Genomic DNA, 23,307 nt, shown 5'->3' on the forward strand with positions numbered 1-23,307 from the left:
GGGGACCCCGCAGGGCACCGCGGTGGTGAGAGCCGACTGACCACACAGATGGCTCTGTGAGGACTGCACAGCTGTGTCCTAGGCTTCCTAGCCGGCAGGCGTTTATCGCTTGAACCGCTGGCCCTGTGAGCGGCGCAGGCTCCTCAGGGACATGGTCCAAGCAGTTTCAAACAGCGGTGGCTGCGGCAGGAAGCAGGGGCAATGGCGCCTGCCCTCTGTCCTGGAAGAAATGTGTCACCACAACCTCAGAGTTCGGAGCAGCTGGCCGGAAGGTAAAGCTGCTCTGGCAGTACACAGCCTGGTCACTCGTGCTTCCAGTAGGCACAAGTGCCCACTGTTCCGCCTGGTGCTGTCAGAGCTGGAAGGGGCGCCCTTGGCAGGCAGCCTTAGCACCCCGGGCCATGGCTACAGGTCTCTGCGGTGGCGCAGGCCAGCCTGAAGTGGCTGTGGCAGAATCGCAGTGTCGCGGGTAGAAGCGGGATGGGCTCTGGTGCAGCTTGCACTGGCGGAAAGTGCACAGCTCAGGTTCCCAGTCAGGAGTGGAGCAGGAGTTAAGATGACTGGGGCGGGTGACCAGGCAAGCGGGTGCCAGGGGAGAGGTCCCAGACAGCAATGGGGGTGGATGGTCCCCCATCTCAGTCGCCCAGCAGCCCCCAGATTTCAGGTTAGTTACCCGGAACTTGGATGGATGGAGGGAGGGACGTCGGCCCAAGGACAGATAGCTGCGTGGGGAGAGGGGAACCGCGGGAAAGGGAAGCTTCTCTCCTAGTGGGGTCCCGCGAGTGAGCAGCTGCTGTAGGGGGTCCCACCACCACTGTGCATGTCTCAGCAGAGCAGGCAAGCGACTCTGGGTGTGGGGTTCCAGTCTGGGGATGGAGTGGGCCTATTGCTAGTCACAGCCATGGTGGCAGCAGCCTACTGACACAAGATGTCCCAGGAATTGGATACTGGATCACTGAGGCTCCGGCTCAGGACCAATGCATGGGGTGGGGGTGGGGTGCTGTCCTGGGGGATATTTCACTCACCAGACTCCTACCACTCGGCTACCTGGACACCAAACCCGCCTTGTTCGAAAGAGCTCTCATAGTATGCGGGTCCCCTCCACCATCTTAAACCACGTTTCTAGAAGTTGCCTAGTAGTACAGAAAGAGCCACACACTGTCAGAGTGACAAAAATTAGTCCTGAGGAGAATGTGAAGAAGCTGGGTCACTCATAAATTATCTCTCAGACATGACTGATGGAAATGTAAACTTTTACAATCCTGCGGGTAAATAGTTTGGCAGTTTCTTAAAAGCAAGCATGCTATTGCCATAGCCCAACAATTTCACTCCCAGAAGCTTGTCTGAGTAAAATGAAGATTTATGTTCACACAAAAACATATACACAAATATTTACAGCAGCTTTATTAGCTCTATACCATGAATTACAACTCAGCAATAAAAAGGAAACTGACATATGCAACAACTTGTATTAAATATATCTTAAAGAGAATTGTGATTAGTGAATAAAGCCTATCCAAAGGGATATGTGTGTGTGTGTATGTGTATATGTATATATATATGTATATGTATATGTGTGTGTGTATGTATATATATATATATATATATATATATACCATATTAAATGAAGGGGGAAGTGCAGAGTGGAGACCCAAGGCCCAAGTGTCGGCCAATGGAGATCCCCTCATAGAGGGGTTTAGGAGAGGAGATGGGTTAATTAGGGTGCGAGGTAGTACTGATGAAGAATACAGCTTTCCCCCAGATCCTGGATGCTTCCTCCCCCCAACTACCATGATCCGAATTCTACCTTGCAGGGCTGGATAGGGCAGAGGCTGTACACTGGTACATATGAGGGCTGGAGACACAGGGAATCCAGGGTGGATGATACCTTCAGGACCAAGAGTGTGAGGGGCGATGCTGGGAGAGTGGAGGGTGAGTGGGTTGGTAAGGGGGAACTGATTACAAGGATCCACATGTGACCTCTTCCCTGGGAGAGGGACAGCAGAGAAGGGGAGAGGGGAGACTCCAGATAGGGCAAGATATGACAAAATAACGATGTATAAATTACCAAGGGCACATGAGGGAGGGGGGAAAGGGGAGGGAGGGGAAAAAAAGAGGACCTGATGCAAAGGGCTTAAGTGGAGAGCAAATGCTTTGAGAATGATTGGGGCAGGGAATGTATGGATGTGCTTTATACAATTGATGTATGTATATGTATGGATTGTGATAAGAGTTCTATGAGTCCCTAATAAAATGTAAAAAAAGAAAAGAGGAGAAAAAAATGATTAGGGCAAAGAATGTACAGATGTGCTTTATACAATTGATGTATGTATATGTATGGACTGTGATAAGAGTTGTATGAGCCCCTAATAAATTGTTGTTTTTTTAAAAAAACTAACCCAATTGCTAAAAAAAAAACAAAGGGTTATATACTATATGCTTCTTTTTATATAATAGTCCTGGAGTGATAAAGCTATAGAAAGAGACCACAAATAGTTACCCAAAGTACAGCTTGTTGAGAAGATAGGAGGCAAGTGGATGAGGCAATAAAAAAAACCAAGAAGGGTTCTTCAGAGTTATGTTTTTTGACTGTATCAGTGTTAATATTACAGGTTGTGATAGTGTACTGTAGTTATCCAATTTGTTACCATTAACAAAACTGTTCAAGTGGTACATAGGATCCCTTGATTACTTCCTACAACTGCACGTGAATTTACAATTGTATAAAACTAATACTTAATTTTTCATTAAATAAATTCATAATCTTCTTTTCTTACGTTGTACAATCTACAGACCAACTAACTCAGTATTTTCAACAAGTCCATCGCTTTAAAGAGATTTAAAAAATAATAGAATATGGAAGCTGAGAGTAATAGAGACTTAAGAACTGAAATCCCCAAATTCAATTATTGATTTTTTTAATAATCTTTTCCTAGATTTTTATTTTATTTTTTGTTCAAACAAACCAAATATAGAGGATATTTTGGGGACAAGTAGAAATACTTGAATATGAAGTTGCATTAGAGGATATTAAGATATTATTGATAATTTCATGAAATACAACCATGGTCACATAAAAGAAAGTCCTTATTAGTTTTTAGATGGGAACTGAAATGTTTAGGGTTGAATGTCACGATGTAATTATTGTAAGTCATTTAATACAGAAAAATAAAGAGAATACTATAAAATATTAAGGACCAGTGGTGAGAGTGGCAATACTGGGAGGGTGGAGAGAATGTGGGATATAGAGGGGGGACCGATTATAAGGATCTACATGTAGCCTCCTCCCTGAGGGATGGACAACAGAAGAGTGGGTGAAGGGAGACCTCAGACAGTGTAAGATATGACAAAATAATAATTTATAAATTATCAAGGGTTCATGAGGGAGGGTGTAGTGGGGAGAGAGAAGGAAAAATGAGGAGCTGATGCCAGGGGCTTAAGTGGGGAGTAAATGGATTGAGAATGATGAGGCTAATAAATGTACAAATGTGCTTTATACAATTGATATATTTATGGATTACGGTAAGAGCTGTATGAGTCCCCAGTAAAATTATTTTTAAATATATATTAATAGTTGTTAAATCTATGTAAAGTGCATTTGGAAATTTATTAAATTATGTTGTCAACATTTATGTATATTTTAGTTTTAAGTTTTTATTTTTATTTTTTAATAATAAAACATAGCCTCTTTATTCTATTTCCTCCATCATGAAAAGAATTTTTAGTAAAATTCTTGGAAACAGTGGTTAGTAGTCACTGTCTTTAGTTATTTTTCCATTCTCTTTTAATGCTCTCTATTCAGTCTTGCTTCCCTTCCACTCTTAAAACATTTCTCCTCAAAGTTGTCAATTACCTCAATGATAATAACTCCAGTCAATTTTCAGTTCTCATTTGACACAGTTGAAGTGCTCCTTTATCCTTGGTAAACTAGTATTGATTCAAAAGATGCTAGTTTTCTTGACTTTACTCCGACCTTACTAGTTGTTCCCTCTGAATCACCAGGTCTTACACTTCTAGGTCTTACACTTCTCCCTACTCTCTTAAAATGAGATACTTCAGTTAGCATATCTTGACTTTTTGCTCTGTTTACAACTCTGTTGACCTCACCTACCTTCAGAGAGTCTATGTGCTGACAGTACCAAACTACCTTTTCCCAGACATCAGATTTTCATATCCAATTGGCATTGTCACTTGAGTGGCTAGTAAATATTTCAAACATAAAATGAACAAAATTTACCTTATAATTATGGCCCCTGAAAATTTGTTCCACATAAAGCTTTACCTTCTATTTCCCATTCACATTCTACACCCAATAAGCCAGGGAATCTTACCAATTCTATACTCAAAATGTATCCAAATGCCAACCTCTTTTCATGTTGTCTATCACTCTAGTGATAACTAGTATAAACTACTATCATTTTGCAATGATATTTTTAATCTAACCAATGTTGGAAGAAGTACAGCAAGAATGTTCCTTCGAATTGATGATGGTGAGACTTTGTCTCACCTATTTTAGTAATTTCATTAGAAGGAACCACCAATCCCTGGAGAAGTACCTCATTCTGGGTAAAGTAGAATGTCAGTGAAAAGCAGGAAGATCTTCAATGAGATTAACATAAGAGTCGCAACAACGGGCTCAAACATAGCAATGAGTGTGAGGATAATTCAGGACTGAGCAACATTTCATTCGGCATCCATACGTTAAGGATTAGACCTGACTTGATGGTACCTAACAATGAATGACAACAAATGACACCCATCTTGTTGCTTCATTCCTTCCTTGCTCCTTATTCTCCACACAGCAGTTAAGATGATTTTATTTAGATGATAGACCAGCTCATCGCAGTCCACTTTTTGAATCCCTCCACTAAGAAAAAAAGACAAATTCCTGCCATAATCTATATGCCTTACAATGTCTCAGACTTAGTACCTCTCATATTTCCCTTCTTCCTCCCATTCGCTGTTCCAGTCAGAATGGCACTAGGTGGAACACTCCATGAATTGGTATGGCTAATGTTCTAATCTGTTTCAAATATACAGGGTTTTCTGGTAAATATGCATAAGCTGACTACCATATTTAATATTATATACTCCCACTACCACCACCTGAAGAAAAATAAAACAAGTTCAGTAGAGCCAAATTACAACCTTGAATCTATCCCATCAGAATTTCAAGAATATCTTCATTACATATTTGATGCATTGAACACTAATGGCAGAAGACCTGATGAGCTATGAGAGGACATCGAGACCACCATTCGTGAAGAATGCAAAGGTAATTAAAAGGACAGGAGAGAAAGAAAAGAACCAAGTGAATGTAAACAGACTCTGAAACTCGCTCTCTATAATAAAGCAGCTAAAGCAAATGGAAGAAATGATGAAGTCAAAGAGCTGAAAATAAATTTTCAAATGGCAGTTCAAGAAGATAAAGTAAAACATTATAATTAAATATGCAAAGATGTAGAGTTAGAAATCCCAAAAAGGTAGAACACACACAGCATAGCTGAACATGGAAGAACTCAAGAAAAGATTCAAACTTCAGTATAGTCTTGACATAGTTGCTGAAGTCAGAATGGGTGCATAAGCAAAGGTGGTGAAGAAATCTGATGGTGCTTGAAAGGATATAGCGTCTGGGGTCTTAAAGGCTTGAAGTTAAATAAGTGGCCGTCTAGCAGGGAAGCAACAAGCCTACATGAAAGAAGCCTATGTGATCACAAGGTACTGATGGGATCAGGCATCAGAAGACCCCAAACAAACAAATATATCGATGCAAATGATGGGAGTCAGAGTGGAAACCCAAAACCCATCTGTAGACAAATGGACATTCCCTCACAGAGGTGTCACAAAGAAAGAACAAGGCAACCTGGGTGCAGTGTAGCACTGACAGAGCACACAACATTCCTCTAGTTCTTTAATGCTTCCTCCCCTATCCCCCCAGTTCTATCTTACAAATCCGGCTAGAGAGAAGCATGTACACAGATACAGATAAGAGTTCTCGACACACAGTATACAGGACAGATAAACCCCTCAGGAACAGTAATGGGAGTAGAGATACCATGGCAGGGAGTAGGGGGCGGGGGGAATAAGAGAACGAATTGGGGAACCGACTACAATGATCAACATATAACCAGGAGGAACAATAGGAACGTGAGCAAAGGGAGACAGCAGACGATGTAAGATATGAAAATAATAATCCTTTATCAGGGGTCCATGAGGGTGGAAGGGTGGGGGAGAGAGGGAAAAAAGAGGAGCTGATACCAATGGCTCAAGCAGAAAAAAATGTTTTAAAAATGGCGATGGCAACATATGGACAAATGTGTTTAATGCAATTGATATATGGATTATTATAAGAGCTGTAAGAGACCCCGATAAAATGATTTATTAATTTGAAAATGTGTAGTCTTGAAAGCTTCTATGAGAAAAATAATGAATGATGGAGAAAGCATAAAAAGAACATGGAAATAATACAGAGTCACTGTAACAAAAAGAACCTGCTCCATTCTACTATTTCAGGAGGTAGCATATGAGCAAGAATCAATGGTACTGAAAGAATTCCATGCTGCACTAAAAGCATTAGTCAAAAACAATCATTAGCTCCAGGAATTGATGGAAAACCAATTGAAATGTTTCAAGAAGCTGATGAATCACTGGAAGCACTCATTTATGTCAGTAACTTTGGAAAACAGTTGCTTGGCTAATTGAATGGAAGAGATCATATTTGTGCCCATTCCAAAGAAAGTGACACAACACAATATTCAAATTATAGAATGATACCATTGATATCACATGCAAGCAAAATTTCGCTGAAGATCATCCAACTACAGTTGCAGCCGTAAATTGACAGGGAGTTTTCAGTAGATTGGAGGAAAGTTTATTAACAACCTATAACATACAGATGACAAAACATTGCTGACAGTGAGGAGAACATGAACCCCTTGCTGATGAAGATCAAAGATCAAAACCTTTAGAATGCATTACAAATCATTGTAAAGAAAACCCAAATCCTCACAATTGTGGTACTGGAAAATAATACTGAAAGTTCCATGGACTGCCAAAAAGATCAACAAATCTGTCTTGGAAAGCACATGGCCTGAATGCTCAGTAGAGGCAAGGATGGGGAGACTTGTCTTATGTACTTTGAACTTGTCAGGAGAAACTAGTCCCTGGAAAGCATATTAGGCTTGGTAGAGAGACAGTGGAAAGGGGAAGTCCCCCTCAGTTAGACAGACTGACAAAGCCACTGCAACAATGACTCAAGCATAGGAACAATTGTGAAAATGGTTCTGGACAGGACAATGTTCTGTTCTGTTGTGCATTGGGTTGCTATACATTGGAGGTGTTTTGATGAAATCTAACAACAGCCACCACCTCACATGTACACAACGTTTATAATAGCTTTACTTAGATCACTGGTTCCTGTGTTAGACCAGGTGGGCTAGAGGGAAAAAAATCCAGCGACACTCATGTATATGTGTAAGAAAGAACTTTATATCAATAAGTATTTATATATCAAGAAAACATCCTGGCTCAGTCCAACTCAAGTCTATAAATCTGATACTAGTCCATAAATCCCCCTTCACACTCACTCAGTTACATGCAATGCTACAGAATGCTGGAAGATCACAGGCTGATGATTGCAAAGTCACGTGCATCCACGGTCAGGGCTGACAGGGCTCCCGCAGCTCTCAAAGTGGCCAGCAAGCAGGAAGGTGAAGGCAGAGAGAAGAGGAGGCTCCCAGGGCCCCCCTTTTGAGAAGGCCACACGAAGAAGGAGGCACCATGAATGACAGGTTGGATACCACCCCTACCCTCTTATATATCTTCAAATTGACATAAAATTATGCAACAAACACAGTTTGCAAATTTATTTAACTTAGCTGCCCCCTAATAATTATAAATTTTGGTACTAGAGCCCATAATCCAGGATAAAGTGTCCACATCTGCTTCTGCAGCCTTCTGAATCATTCCAGAATTCACCCACCTCCCACCCCTGGAAGTGGTATTGCTCACTTTGAGAATCACTGACCCAGATTCACTTTTTTTTTTCACAGTACTTAATACATTCTTGGGTGAGGGACGAGACTTTCTACTCACATAAAGTCAGTCTCAGAAACTCACAAGAGCAGGTCTACCCTGTCCGATCGGGTTGCCGTGAGTCACCATCAGCTCAGTCACAGTGAGTGAGTGACAGTCTTATGAATGACGAGAGCCTTTGGCCTGATGCTTGAGTATGGTTTGGTCAAGCCTTTGCAGCCTCCACAGTTGTGTGGCAAAGTTGACTGCATGGAAATGAGTTCAATTTGATTATAACTTCATATTTATTAACTAACACACTATGTTTTTATATGTTGTCTCCCCTCTGTAAATTATAAATTTTGTAAAGAAGAGATCTTTGGGTGACAAAGAGGGCACGAGAGAGAGTAGGCCATTTATAAATATTTGCTAAGAAAATACACGGATTTTTTAATTTTTACCATTATCGTTTACCAAGCTGGAAAATTGCATGTCAAATATTATATTCAATAATTTTGCACTCTATTATTTAAGCTCAACAGTCCATGGATTCCATAATTAATGGAAAAAATATGCTTTTTAAAGTTTTATTTATTTCTGAAAGTTTTATATCATTCTTATTATAACACTTATATTTCTTGTCCTTTTTTCTCAGAACAGAGGCAAACACAAAAATAAAACTCACAAGATGTGGGAAGATTATCCTGAGTATCATAATGATGGTGATTGCGACAGTAACCCTTGGACTCATTGTTTATTTTGTTGCTTTCCGTAAGTACTCCTGATGTCGGTTTTTTCAGTCCTATGGACTTGTCAGTTCCATTATTGGAATAGCTGAGAAGCTTGATATTTGAGGAAGGAATGGAGTCAGATAGGATATCTTACAAAAAGAGAATTCCTTATGGCAACTATGACGTTCACACAAATGTCATTTTCTAGGGACCTTTAGCTTTAGGCACTGTAATACCAGGCATTCATTGAACTTGCTGTTTTTCTTTCTAGGTAAGGGTAGGTGCTGGGTGTGCATTGAGGAATAAAGTATTCACAGTCTCTATCCTTGCTGAATTTATAGCATGCCAAGGATATTGTTTTTTTTTAATTTGAGATTTTAAATTAAAATTTTCTTTTTTTAATCATTTTATTGGGGGCTCATAGAGCTCTTACCACAATCCATACATACGTCAGTTGTATAAAACACATTTGTACATTTGTTGCCCTCATCATTCTCAAAACATTTGCTCTCCACATAAGCCCTGGCATCAGCTCCTTAGATTTTCCCCCTTCCTCCCTGCTTCCCCCTCCATCATGTACCCTTGATAATTTATAAATTATTATTTTGGCATATCTTACACTGTCTGACAACATCACTCACTTTTCTGTTGTCCATCCCCCAGGGAGGAGGTTATATGTAGATCCTTATAATCAGTTCCCCCTCTCTCCCCCAATCCTTCACCCTCCCAGTATCACCAATCTCATCACTGGTCCTAAAGGGATCATCCATCCTGGATTCCCTGTGTTTCCAGTTCCTATAAGTACCAGTGTACATCCTCTGGTCTAGCCAGATTTGCAACGTAGAATTGGGATCATGATAGTGGTAGGATGGAGGGGGGCAAGCATTTAGGAACTGGAGGAAAGTTGCATGTTTCATCATTGCTACACTGCACTCTGACTGGCTCGTCTCCTCCCTGAGATCCTTCCATAAGGGGATGTCCAGTTGCCTACAGATGGGCTTTGAGTCCCTACTCTGCACTCCCCCTCATTTGCAATGATATGATTTTTTGTTTTTTGATGCCTGATACCTCATCCCTTCGGCACCTCGTGATCACACAGGCTGGTGTGCTCCCTCCATGTGATCTTTGTTGCTAGATGGCAACTTTACATTCAAGCTTTTAAGACCCCAGATGCTATCTCTTTTGATAGCCAGGCTCCATCGGCTTTCTTCACATTTGCTTATGCACCCCTTTCTCTTCAGTGATTGTATTGGGAAGGTGAGCATCATGGAATGCCAGTTTAATAGAAGAAAGTATTATTGCATTGAGGGAGTACTTGAGTGGAGACCCAATGTCCATCTGCTACCTTAATAATAAACCTATAAATATATGCACATAGATCTGTTTCCCCATCCTCATATATAAATATATTTACATATGTATATGCCTTTTAGTTAGACCTCTATAAATGCCCTTTGCCTCCTAGCTCTTTCCTCTACTTCAATTTACTTTCCTCTTGTCCCACTATCATGCTCAGCCTTCATTTGGGTTACAGTAATTCCTCTTGGTTACATTACCCTTGATCATGCCCTACCAGGCCTCCTACACCCTCCTAACCACCAATTTGGATCACGTGTTGTTCCCTTTTCCCTAGGTTTGTTAACACCTCTTCCTTTCCACCCATGTCCCCCTCTCCCACGTGCCCCCGGAACTGTCAGTCCCAATGTTTTCTACTCCAGATTGTTCATCCAGTCTATCTTATTTAGACAGACCTGAGGAGATACTAACACGCACAAAAACAAGACAGATCAAAACAAAGCAACAAAAGAAAATAAAACAACAACAAAAAGCCAAAGCCAAAACAAAACCAAAAAACCACAACACAACAACAACAAAGAAAAGCTTATAGTTAGTTCAAGGACTGTTTGTTGGCCTTTGGGAGTGTTTTCCAGTCGAGTCTGATGGACTGCCATGCCCAGACCCCAAAGTCTATTTTTGGTTTTCCCTGTTCTCCTTGTTGTTCTGTTGCAACGCTCTTAGCTCAGTGTGGTGGCATCAGGTCGGGCGCAGTTCCTACAATGTGTCTCCAGTGTTGTCCCCTGTAGGGCTATGGGTCATTGAGGGATGTTGTATCTCATCGTGGGGATTGGCAGCTCTGAGTGGGAATATCGTCGTCAAGGCTTGTTGGGTCAGGAAGTGCTCCACTCTCTCTTCTTCACCCTTTATTTGCTCCCGTGTGCTCTTATCAGACATGTCTCTCTTCCTGAGCTGCAGATTCAGTGCTGTCCTCTGAAATAAATTCTTCTGGGGGGAAGGGCAGAAACTAAAATTTCTTATTCCCAAATCTATTCTTTTTCTCTACACAATGTTTTCTTCCCTTATAGAGTTCTCCCTAAAAGCTGTGGCACTACCTCATATTATGGGTAAAGTAAAAAAGAACAACCACTCCATATTTTTTCTATCCACTTCAAATAAAACTTCTTTAAATGAAATTCCTAAGTTTAATTTTTCTTAAAAGAAACTTCATATCAAATTTTCTGGTTGGGTATTACTGTATTAAAACACAATAGTATTTTGTGAAAATATAATCACATTTAGAAAAAAAAGACTGTTTTTAAAACAAACCTTCATTTCATTTTATAAGGGGGGAAGAATTTACATAACTACAAATACCGTGCATGCTGCACTAAGCAGTTGGCTCAGGAACTAATTGTTTATAAAACTGAGCATACTCTGTCCTCCATTTACACTCTGCCATCAATACAGATAGATAATTTCTATGAACAAGATATTTAGGATTTAGATTGGTTTTAATGTCACTACCAACTGAAGAGTCACTACCAAATCAAGAGTCATAGTCATAGTATAGATCCATACAATTTCAGATAAATTGCTCACTTGAAAGGTCGAGAAAAAACAGAACCATTTGCCATCAAGTCAGTTCAGACTCCCTTAAATTCTATAGGACACAATAGAACTGCCCATACAGTTTCTAGGGTTGTAATTCTTAACGGAAGCAGACTCATATGTATGCCCGATGAAGTGTTCAAATCACTGATCTTTCATTTAGTAGCTGGGTGCTTTAGCCATTGTGCCAGAGACAAAGAACCTGTTGCTTTTAACCAAGGGTATAAATTGAGAGTAACTAGAGATACAAGTATTTGACAGGGTTATGTTTTCAGACTGGTGTACTATAATTTCTCATTCTTCCACAATTTTACTCCTGCCATTGAGTCAATTCTTGCCAGAGTAGAATTATGCTCCATAGGGTGTTTCAGTGGCTGATTTTTCAGTCATATATTTCCAGATTTTTCTTTTGAGGAGCACCTGGAGGACATGAATATCAATCTTTCTGATGGAAGTTTAATAGTTTGTATCACCAGAAATCAGACCACCACAACTAACCCAGAATGTAAAGAATAGATTCCCTTCAAGCCAATGAAAAAGAAGAAGATTCCAACTCTAGGAAGCTCCTTGCATATTGCAGTTTGGAGTTTGAGTCACACCTGGAAGATGTAAAGATCAAGAGACTTAGTGTTTGTTTAATTAAGTGGAGGAGAAGTGGTATCCTTGGGCAATTTGATCAACAAGGATCTGGTAGACAACTAATATGTGTTTAACTAAGTATTAGATGTAGATCATCCAAAAAATGCCAGCACACTGCTGCTGTTGTTTTTGCTGTCATTGTTGTTGTTGTTGTTAGGTACCATCAAGACAGTTCTGACTCATAGCAAACAATGTCGAAAAACTAAATGCTGCCAGGCCTTGTGCCATTCTTACAATTGTTCTTATGTTTGTTCTTGTTATTTATTTATTTTAATCATTTTATTGAGGGCTCTTACAGCTCTTATCACACTCCATATATCCATCCATTGTGTCAAGCACATTTGTACATACGCTGCCATCATCATTTTCAAAACATTTTCTTTCTCCTTGAGCCCTTTGCATCAGCTCATTTCCCCTCCCTCATGAACCCTTGATAATTTATAAATTATGTTTGTTCACGTATTGCAGCCACTGTGTCATTCCATCTTGTTCAGGATGGAACTTTCTCATGGCTCCGCTACTTTACTAAGCCTGATGTCCTCCAGGAACTCTATCTCCTGAGAGCATGTCCGAAGTAAATGAGACATAGTCTCATCGTCCTTGTTTCTAAGGATCATTCTGACTGTACTTCTTCTAAGAGATAATTAATTGTTTGTTCTTTTGGTAGTCCATGGTACTTTCAATAAGTTTCATTAGCATCATGATTCAAATGCATTGATTCTTCTTCGGTCTTTCTTATTCGATGTCCATTTTCACATGCATAGGAGGCCATTGAAAATATCATGGCTTGAATCAGGCTCCCCTTAGACCTTGCTTTTCAAAACTTTAAAAATGTCTTGTGCAATAGATTAACGCAATGTAATGTGTCATGTGATCTCCTGGCTGCTGCTTCCATGAGCATTGATTGTGTATCCAAGAAAGAGGAAATCCTTGACAACTTCAGTATTTTCTCCACTTACTATGATCCATATATACAATTAAGGGCTTCAAGTTCATAGAAAAATTCCATTATCCTTTTATTCAATTTTTCCATGAACTTTTTCAAGCTGCCTTGTGGAACCCTAGTGACATAGGGGGTAAGGCATTGTCTGCAAGGTCATCAGTTCAAAGCTGCCAGCCACGCAGAGGGAGAAAGATGAGGTTTTCTACTCTTGAATAAACACAGTCTCAGAAACCCATGGAGGAAGTTCTACCCTGTCCTATAGAGTCATTATGAATCAGAATTGACTCAATACAGTGAGTTTGGGTTTGTGTGTATATGAGATATATATATCTATATATATCTATATCTATATATATATATATATATGAAGGATCTTAAAAGAATTCTTAGAAAAATGGAATTAATTGAATTTTTTTCATTTTTCTTTCAAACCATTTGATTAGGACCTAATCCAGACATCATATTATTCAGCAGTTCAATCATATCAAGCCATTTTATAATGTACAATTGCTACCACAATCAGTTTCAAAACATTTCCTTCCCTCTTGACTCCTTGATATCATCAGGTTCCCTTAACCACCCCCACCCCATCCGGACCACCACTACCACCACCATCACTTCCCTTGCTGTACCTCCCAGGAACCCTTGTTCAAGTTATTGTCTCTACAAATTCATCCATCCTGGGTTTCTGTCTTAAGATGGGTTGGCTAGAGAAACAAATCCAGAGACACTCACATATATATAAGAAAGACTTTTATATCAAAGAGTAATTGTATATTGAGAAAATATCCCATCCAAGTCCAGATCAAGTCCATAAATCTGATATTAGCCTATAGGTCCAATACTAGTCCTTAAATCCCTATTCAGACTCACACGCACATTCAATGATGCAAAATGTAGGAAGATCACAGGCCAGTGGGTAATTTCCTGTAGATCCAGTGGCAGTGGAGGCATCTCCAGAGCTCTTGCAGGTTTCAGCGTGCCTCCACCTGGCCTAGTGAACCAGAAGGTGAAGGTCCACCTCCAGGGAAAAAGAGAGGGGGAGATTGGCCTCAAAAAGCCATTTATCTCAGTTGCCTTCCAATCAAGCTGTGACCTAATTGACAGACTAAACTCCACCCAGGTGTTCCTACGGGAGCCATGGTGGCACACAAAAAACTAACTTTCACAGTTTCATAGACCAAGAAACATAGAAAACTACATCACACTAAAGAACACTGCCAATAATGAAAAATGCAAAAGAAGATAAAGTCCTACATGAAAACACACACACACAACAAATATTAAAAACCAGATCAAGCTCAAAATGTCTCAAAAAGGTGATCAGATGATAAGGTTTGACCATTCAAGTCAGATTTATCATTTTAATCTTTTATAGTCATCTCTATAATACGCTCTATAAGACCACCAGGTTATTCTAATTCCTCAATTATGGTTAGAGAGAAATCACCTATGCTTATTCCCTATGGAGATCCTGCAAATGTATTTTGGGCTTTCACTGTCATCCATAGCCACTGCCATCTCACAAATTAAACTCTGATTCTATTCCCTCCAGATTTGGATTATATTTACAATCCTTCATTCACAGGTGTTGGTGTGCTTCCTCCATGTGGGCTTAATTGACATCTCAATTAGATGACTGCTTATTTGCAAATAAGTCTTTAAAACCCCAAATGCCATTCTTTCTGATAGCCCAGCATCATGTAATATCTCCACCACACTTCACTAAAGGACCCATATCCTGAATTATTGTTAATGGAAATTGTCCACACGTTTTAGAAACAGCTATCTCAAACAAGTTTATACAAATATACACAAAGCAGCATCTGAAACACCACAGATTCAACTCAATAGTAGCAATTGGGTAATCAGATGTGCTTTGTGGCAGGTATTTGGACACACGCTATAATCACGTATGTCTTCACACGAGCCTCCACTCAAGAAATGCTCTCCATATAGAGGAGAATCAGCAAAATTTTACTGTAAAGCATCAGATAATACATATTTTTTCACTTTTTGCCCCATACATGTTCTACTTAATTCATAGATATGATGCTGATATAACACTCAATTGCTGACTACTCAAATCTACTGTTATAACACCCAAGCATCTATAAGTGATGTGTAAATATGTGTATCTTTTTCCAGTAGGTTGAGGGCTGGTTGAACAGTGGTTACGCGTTGGACTGGGACAGCAAAGTCAGTCATTTGAAACCACAACTCGGGAGAAAGAAAGATAGGGCTTTCTACTCTCCATCACAGGTTTTGGTGTCAGAAACTCACAAGGGCAGTTCTACCCTGTCTGACAGGGCCACCACTAGTGAGTACGTGCTCTTTTTCCAGTAAAACTGTAGGAACACTAAAATTTGAAAATTAAATAGTTTCCATGTCATAAAATATTCTTTTTACTTTTTCAATATTTCAAAAATGCAAAATCTATTCCTAGCTCACACACCATAGTAAAGAATGTATCAGGCTACATTAGACCCTCTGACCATAGTCACTGACCCCCTGATGTAGGAAACTGAATATTAACCTGCCATGCACTTTAGGATCACCTAGACAGATCTTCTAAAGTCTAGTACTCAAACATCATGCCCAAATGTACTTACTTAATTGGATTAAAGGGGAATTTAATTTTCAAACCATCCCAGGTGATTCAATTGTACCCCCTCAAGCTGAGAATCCCTGATCTAGAGGGAGAGTTCATGCACACATAAAATTCAGACACAAAAGCTTTCAGAGGTCAGTGATCAAGATTCAGTGTATAACTTCCCAATGTTAGAGAACCAAGTCACCTCAATATCCACAGTGGCTATGCCAGTTCTGACCATGAGGTCCACACTCCAGCTAGCAGAACAGAAGACACTGAAAAATAGTATGTCTTCTTCTAAGGGTACCTTAGACATTGCAAATGTACTTTCCCTTTCATTGCATTAATCAGGTCCTAGATCCGCAGTTCTCAACCTGTGGGTCGCGACCCCTTTGGGGGTCAAACGACCCTTGAACAGAGGTCACCTAAGACCATTGGAAAACACATATTTCTGATGGTCTTAGGAACCAAGACACTGCTGCTCCTCTATCCATCTCAAGGTAGGTCTTCCACATGTGGACACACCCGCATACAAGTACCAGACTTGAAGACTATTACCCATGCTACACCATGTTTCAAGACGAAGTTTATTTTTTTTAATCATGTTGTTGGCGCTCATGCAACTCTTACCACAATCCATACATACATCAATTGAGTAAAGCACCCTTATACATTCATAGCCTTCATAATTCTCAAAATTCATCCTTCCACTTGGTTCCTGGAATCAGCTCGTTTTCCTTTTTTCCTTCCCCCTCCCTCCCCGCTTCCCCCTCCCTCATGAGCCCTTAATAATTTATAAATTATTATTTTATCTTATCTTACACTGCCCAGCGTCTCCCCTCACCCACTTTCCTGTTGCCCATTTCCCAGAGAGGAGGTTACATGTAGATCCCTGAGATTGGTTCTCCATTTCTACACCCCCTTCCCTCCCGGTGTCGCCGCTCTCACCGCTGGTCCTGAGGGGTTCATCCGTCCTAGATTCCCTGTGTTTCCGGATCCCTACTGCACTGCTGTGCATCCGCTGGTCTAACCAGGTCCGCAAGGTAGAATTGGGATCATGATAATTGGAGGGGAGGAAGCGGTGAAGAACTAGAGGAAGATTTTGAGTTTCATTGTTGGTACACTGAACCCTGAGTGACTCATGTCCTCCTCACTACCCCTCTGCAAGGGATGTCCAGCTGTCTACAGATGGGAATTGGGTCCCCATCATGCACTCCCCCTCATTCACGGTGATGTGATTCTCCCCCACCACCTTTGGTGCTTGAAACCTGGTCCCCTCAGCCCTTCATAATCACACATGTTGGTGTGCTGCTTCCATGTGGGCTTTGTTGCTTCTGGGCTAGATGGCCGCTTGTTTACTTTCAAGCCTTGAAGTCCCCAGATGCTAGATCTCTCGATAGCCGGACACCATCAGCCTTCTTCACCACACTAACTTATGCACACATTTGTCTTCAGCGTTTATGTGGGGAAGGTGATCAAACAATGATGGTTTTTGTTCCTTGGTGTCTGCTACTTGATCCCTTCAACACCTCGTGTTCACTTAGGCTGTGTGCTTCTTCTCTGTGGTCTTTGTTGCTTCTGAGCTCTATGGCTGCTTGTTTGCCTTCAAGCCTTTAAGACCCCAGATGCTATATCTTTTCATAGCCGGGCACCATCAGCTTTCTTCACCACGTTTGCTTATGCACACATCTGTCTTCAGCGATAATGTCAGGAAGGTAGGTATCATGGCATGATCATTTAGTTGAGCAAGGTGCTATTGTATTGAGGGAGTGCGTGCGAGGAAACCCAATGTCCACCTGCTACCCTACTACTGAACCTATAAATATATACACATAGGTCTATTTCCCCCATAATCATAAATATACTTACATATGTACATGTCTGTATTTAGGCTTCTATGTATGCCCTTTGCCTCCTACTCCTTTTCTCTATTTCCTTACACTTTCCTCCTGTCCCACTACTATGTTCAGCCTTCATTCTTATGTCAGTAATTCAAGACGAAATTTCATTTATTTGTATTTAGAAATAAATATTTCACAATGTATAATGGCATATTGTTTTGTGATTAATCACTATGCTTTAATTATGTTCAATTTGTAATAATGAAAATACATCCTGCACATCAGATATTAACACTATGATTCATAACAGTAGCAAAATTACAGTTATGAAGTAGCAATGAAAATAATTTTATGCTTGGGGATTACCACAATGTGAGGAACTATATTAAAGAGTCACAGCATTAGGAAAGCTAAGAACCACTGTCCTAGATAAAAGCACTATAGTCCTGGTTGTATAGTGGTTACACACTGGCCTGTGATCCACATGATCAACATTTCAAAACACCAGAAACTCCACAGGAAAAAGATGGCTTTCTACTCCCATAAACTGATACTCTTAGAAACCTACAGGGGTCGCTTTGAGTCAGCATTGACTCGATGGCAGTGAGTTGAGTTGAGTTGAGTTCTTGAGATAGATGCACTAGGGCAATCCTAGATATCGCAGAGTCTGGAAAGTGTAAGTTTTATTCTATATAGCACCTGTTCAGTTACAAATCACACATCTATCACTATAGGAAAAGAGAAGAAAGCATAACAAGAAATAACTCTTTTGCCTTAGGAGGTTAAAATTTAATTCCAATAGGTTAGCTAGTTAGTATCTGATGGGGAACTTGACACATGGGATTACTAATAAAGTTTCTGAGCATACTTAGAGACAGTTAAACTTTCTTACTTACTTTCTCAATACTTTTATTCAGAATAACATTTCTAAATATTCTTTGCCTACTATAATTGGAAACTATAAGTCTCCCAAAAAGCAGCTTAACTTTCAAGGAATAGGAAGTAGAAGAAAAGATAACAGAATCTAGACAAAAAACCAATGCCTTTCAAGCTCTACATTGCTTTGTTTTGCTTTCTTGCTTCTTAGGCAAAGGCCAAAGTGTCAAATCTATGAATTACTCTTTCTGGGCTCAATACCAGATCTCCATGCTAAAAAAGGCATCCAACTCTTCAGAGAAAAGTTTGGGAAACTCTAGCCTGGAGCACATAAAAGCAGAAAGGGAAACCAAGAAGTAACCTGAGGGTATTCAAAGCAATCCATCAGCTAAGATAACTACACTGAAGTGTGATATTGGTTGCGGCCAGAAACTAGTTTTAAGAAAAGATCTGGGGGGTGGAATAATACAATAACAAGTTCATTAATGTCAATATCACTTACTTATATATAGATAGGTCCATACATATGATGACTCTTCAAAAAGCTCATTAGAAAAATGCCTATTGTGAAAGAACAATGTGTGTAATAGCAAAAATATTTATACTAAATAAATTCATACTAACTTATTATAACATGCCTGAACAAGACAGAGTTTGAAGCACTGTGCACGAGACATCAATTTGAAAAGACTCCCAACCAGAAAAGCAAAAAATCTGCTAAAATTAAAGCAAAACATCAAATTTATGGTGAAGCTTGGGTGTAAGAAGGTAAAATTATTGATGTTTGATAAAAAAATTAATGGTGACAATAACACACAGAAAATCAGCAGTTTCCAAATGAATAATTCTCTTTAATAAGGGATAAGAAGATGCTGAAGAGGAAACCACAGCAGCAGACCATCCCTAGCCATTGGCAGGAAAACCATGTAGATTTTAGTATCCGAGTTGAATAGGCCTGATGATTAGCAGCAGAAATAATAACCAATACCATAGACACCTCAATTGGTTCTGCTTACACAATTCTGACTGGAAAAAAAATCAGTTGAGCAAACTTTCCACTTGATGGGCACCAAAATGTTGCACCCAGATAAGCAGCTGATAAGAGCTGAGCTTTCAATAAAAATTTTAGACAAGTAATCAATTGTTTAAGCAGGAAGCATTTCTTAGAAGAATTGTAATGGGAGATGAAGTGTGACTGTAACGTTACCAACCTAAAGACAAAGCATGATCAAGCAATGGCTTCCAAGAGGAAGAGGTGGTCCAGTCAGAGCTCAAGTACAACAGTCAAAAGCAAAGATCACGGCAATCGTTTTTGGAACGCGTAGGGCATTTTGCGTGCTTGTTCTCTGTAAGACCTCAGAATGATGACATCTGCTTATAATGAGAGAGTTTTGAGAAGGCTAGTCAACATTTTGCCAGAAAAATGAAAAAGAAATCTTCCCTAGGAACCCTGGCAATGTTCCTAATAATTCTTCTCATCAAACAAGAGCGACTTTATGGATTCTTATGGGAAATCATTACCATCTTGATTTGACTCTTCCTGGCTTTTGTTTGTTTCCAAACCTTAAAAACGCTTTAAGGGGCCATTGTGTTTCTTTAGGTCATAAAGTAAAAGGAGACTAGATTGACATGATGAAATTCCCAGGATCTGCTGCTGCTGTTCTTTGAGGATGAATTCAATGATTGGAATCATCAGTTACAAATGCGTCTTTAACTTGTCAGAGCGTATATTGAAAAATAAAGCTCATTTTTTCATCTTTTAAAAAGCTTTTTACCACAAATTGGGTGAAAGTATACAGAGCAGACCAGTTTCCCATTCAATAATTTATACACATTTTGTTTCATGTTATTGATTGCAATCCCCAAAATGTAATATCATTTATCCCACTTCCTCCTGTGTTTCGCTCTCTAGTTCCTATTTCTCTTTCTCTCCTATGCCTTCAAAACGTTTTTGTTGAGTGAATGCAGCTCTTTGATGTAAAAGTTGCTTTTCTAAAGTGTGTATACGTCCTTAATGATATTGTTCCAATTGCTGAGCTGAAAACTGAGCCATGAGGGAGACCTGAAAGCTGACTAAAGGCCTAGTGGCAGGAATTCCACCCATTTCTACCTCACCAAGAAGCCAAAACTCTTTATGATTTTGAATTTTGTTGCACATTTTTCTCCAACAATACCCATGGAGTTCTATTCTTTTTATCTTTTAATTCCATTTTCCATGAAAGCCCCTTACAACCGTGGGGATCCTTTCAGGTAAACATTGGGCAGCTAACCTAAATGACAGCCGTTCAAACCCACTAACCACTCCAAGGGAGACAGTTGAAGTTGCTTCCATAAATATTTATAGCCTCAGAAACCCTGTCTAGAGTTGCTATTAATCAGAATCAACTTGATGACTGGACTTGTTTGGGTTTTCATGCATATATGATTCTGGTTACAAAAAGAAGACTTAATTAAATTAACAGTGAAAATTATATTTCTTATGTTTTTATCTCTTTACAAAATAAACATAAATTTATTTCCTTGAACAAAATCTTGTATATTAATTTAGAGCTTTGTATGTATATATTTATATATCATAATATACACACACAAAGGGAAAAATTATTCTCTGGTTCCTTAGACCTCGTATCTCTAGCTCAGAATGTGACTGGTATTGTTTAAAACTATATAAAAATAACACAGCAGATCCTACAGTATATATGTTACTCTTTTCCCAAAGTGCAGGTTATATTTGAAGTAAAGAATATAATCAATATATTTGAAACATTAAATGGTTACATTACAATTTAGACTATACTATTGAGTAATATTACAGTTGAATTCTCATTACTTCACTGAAGCTCTTTCAACAATCATTAGATATAAAGGCTAGTTAAAGGCACATGAACTGAAATTACACCAGAGTATTTTACATGTGATTTTCATTGAAATGTATGTGTTCACTCTGTGAAAGGAGTAAGAATTATTTTTCCTTTTCTCTCCTTCTCAGGCAACACACCTTTCTACTACCACATCAGCTTTAAAACCTGTAACATCGACTATGACAACAAATTTGAAAAACCATATTCACAAGAATATATGGACCTAAACTATAAGATAGTGTCTCTGGTAAGTTAAAGTTTCCTACAATTTCTCCTTTTCTTTCTATGCCTTAGAAATGCCAGGATCCTAGCACTCATTGCTGAAGTAAAAAAAAAATGATAATTTTAAATTATTTCTCACCACAATTTTAGTTCTATATTAGGACAGACAGCCCTCCTGGAAAGACAGTTAGAAAGCATATTAGAGGAACACATTTCAAGAATATCTATTAGTTAATTCAAGCAATAGTTAATAAGCTTCAAAAACTTGACAAGTTCTGTATGAGATCTGAGAGATTTATGATGAGAAAAATCCAGCAAGGTCCTTGATCCCATGGAGGTAGTGATGTAGTAGGGGAAAAAGGCATATAATAATCAATAAATCACCTATGTTCAATTTTAAATTATAATGACAAAAATGAAGGATAAGCACAAAAGTTGTGCGAGTATATAAAGAGTATATAACACTTTTTCTGACGTAGCAAACATGGAACTAAACGGGATCTCATCAAGGTAATTCTCACCGCTGACAACCTCAGGTACGTCAGAGTACAACTGCTTCACGGGGCTTCGACTGCATGATTTTTCTTAAGTAGATCACCAGAAATGTATGCCAAGGTGCCCTTGGGTAGAGTCAAATCACAAGCTTTCTGCCAATAGCCAAGGGACTCTTATGCGAAAGATGAAAATGGGCTAATTAAGCAAATGTTTAGATATAAATTAAAAGGGCAATCAAGTATAAGGATATTCCCTGGAATAATAATAAAAAAGGACTTGGCCCAAAGTGCCTTGCAGATTCTCAGAGTGTGGGTTGTGAAAATGTCCATTTTAGATTATTCTTTGCTTTGATTTATTTGATTAATTATTCAACAAAGAATCTTGACTGCTCAGGAACAAAAGCTCTCATTATCACACTTACTACTAAAATTTACTCCGGCAACTCTTCCGACCAAACCAAATTCTACCGACAGCAGTGCTAATGACATCATTCATCTCCCATTTGCCCGGATTCCTGACAGGACACTTTCACCCAGAGCTCCACCCGAGAGAGTGCCCTTCGAGGTCTTGGCATACTTCGTCACATGTAGAGCATTAAAGATAGAAAACGGAGACATAAAACAACCACTTTGAGAGTAACCACATGATAAAAGTGAAGTGGAAAGGAAATAATCTAGCACAATGTCTAAAAGACCGGCCATTGAGGTTCTTATTCAGTTCTAACTTTAGTCATGTGCTGATGTATAACCTTCAACAAGTCTCTTAATCTCCTTATAGTTCCGTTTCTTCATCTTACAGTAGTCATAGTTTTTACAGAAGATAAACCATGCCCAGCTCTTGACCGAAATCCCATTATTCAATAAACTCTACAACAATGATAATCCTCTACTGGAAAACAAATAAATAAATTACCTAGAATAAGAGCAGCATTAATATTCTAAATAAACTATAAAAACACAGTAAAAGATACAATAGCCAGAAACTATGTAAGGCAGAAACCTGTCAGAGAGAGAAACAAATATTTTCCACTAAAATGAACAATGGAAAAGTGTTAAGATTCCCTCACAAAGGCGGAAAACTCAGGATACCTGGAAAAACAAGGAAAAGTTATAGATTTCATAGGTTCCGGTGTATTTAAGTTGATATTTGACTTTAAAATAGATCCAAATTTACCCACAGTCAAAAACAAAAACAAACCCAAAAACAC

General features: G+C 39.2%; 1 protein-coding gene across 1 annotated transcript in view; it reads left to right on the plus strand.

Annotated features, from left to right (window-relative positions):
- The first annotated feature begins 201 nt into the window (after positions 1-201).
- Positions 202-23,307, plus strand: part of LOC142442430 (transmembrane protease serine 11C-like) — a 63,121-nt gene continuing 40,015 nt past the window's right edge. Inside the window, exons 1-3 of the mRNA XM_075543573.1 lie at positions 202-272; positions 8,669-8,784; positions 21,512-21,630. Coding sequence (XP_075399688.1) covers positions 202-272; positions 8,669-8,784; positions 21,512-21,630 — 306 coding nt within the window. The remainder of the gene's footprint in view (positions 273-8,668; positions 8,785-21,511; positions 21,631-23,307) is intronic.

The sequence above is a fragment of the Tenrec ecaudatus genome, chromosome 3, assembly GCF_050624435.1.
Source record: "Tenrec ecaudatus isolate mTenEca1 chromosome 3, mTenEca1.hap1, whole genome shotgun sequence".
Lineage (NCBI taxonomy): Eukaryota > Metazoa > Chordata > Mammalia > Afrosoricida > Tenrecidae > Tenrec > Tenrec ecaudatus.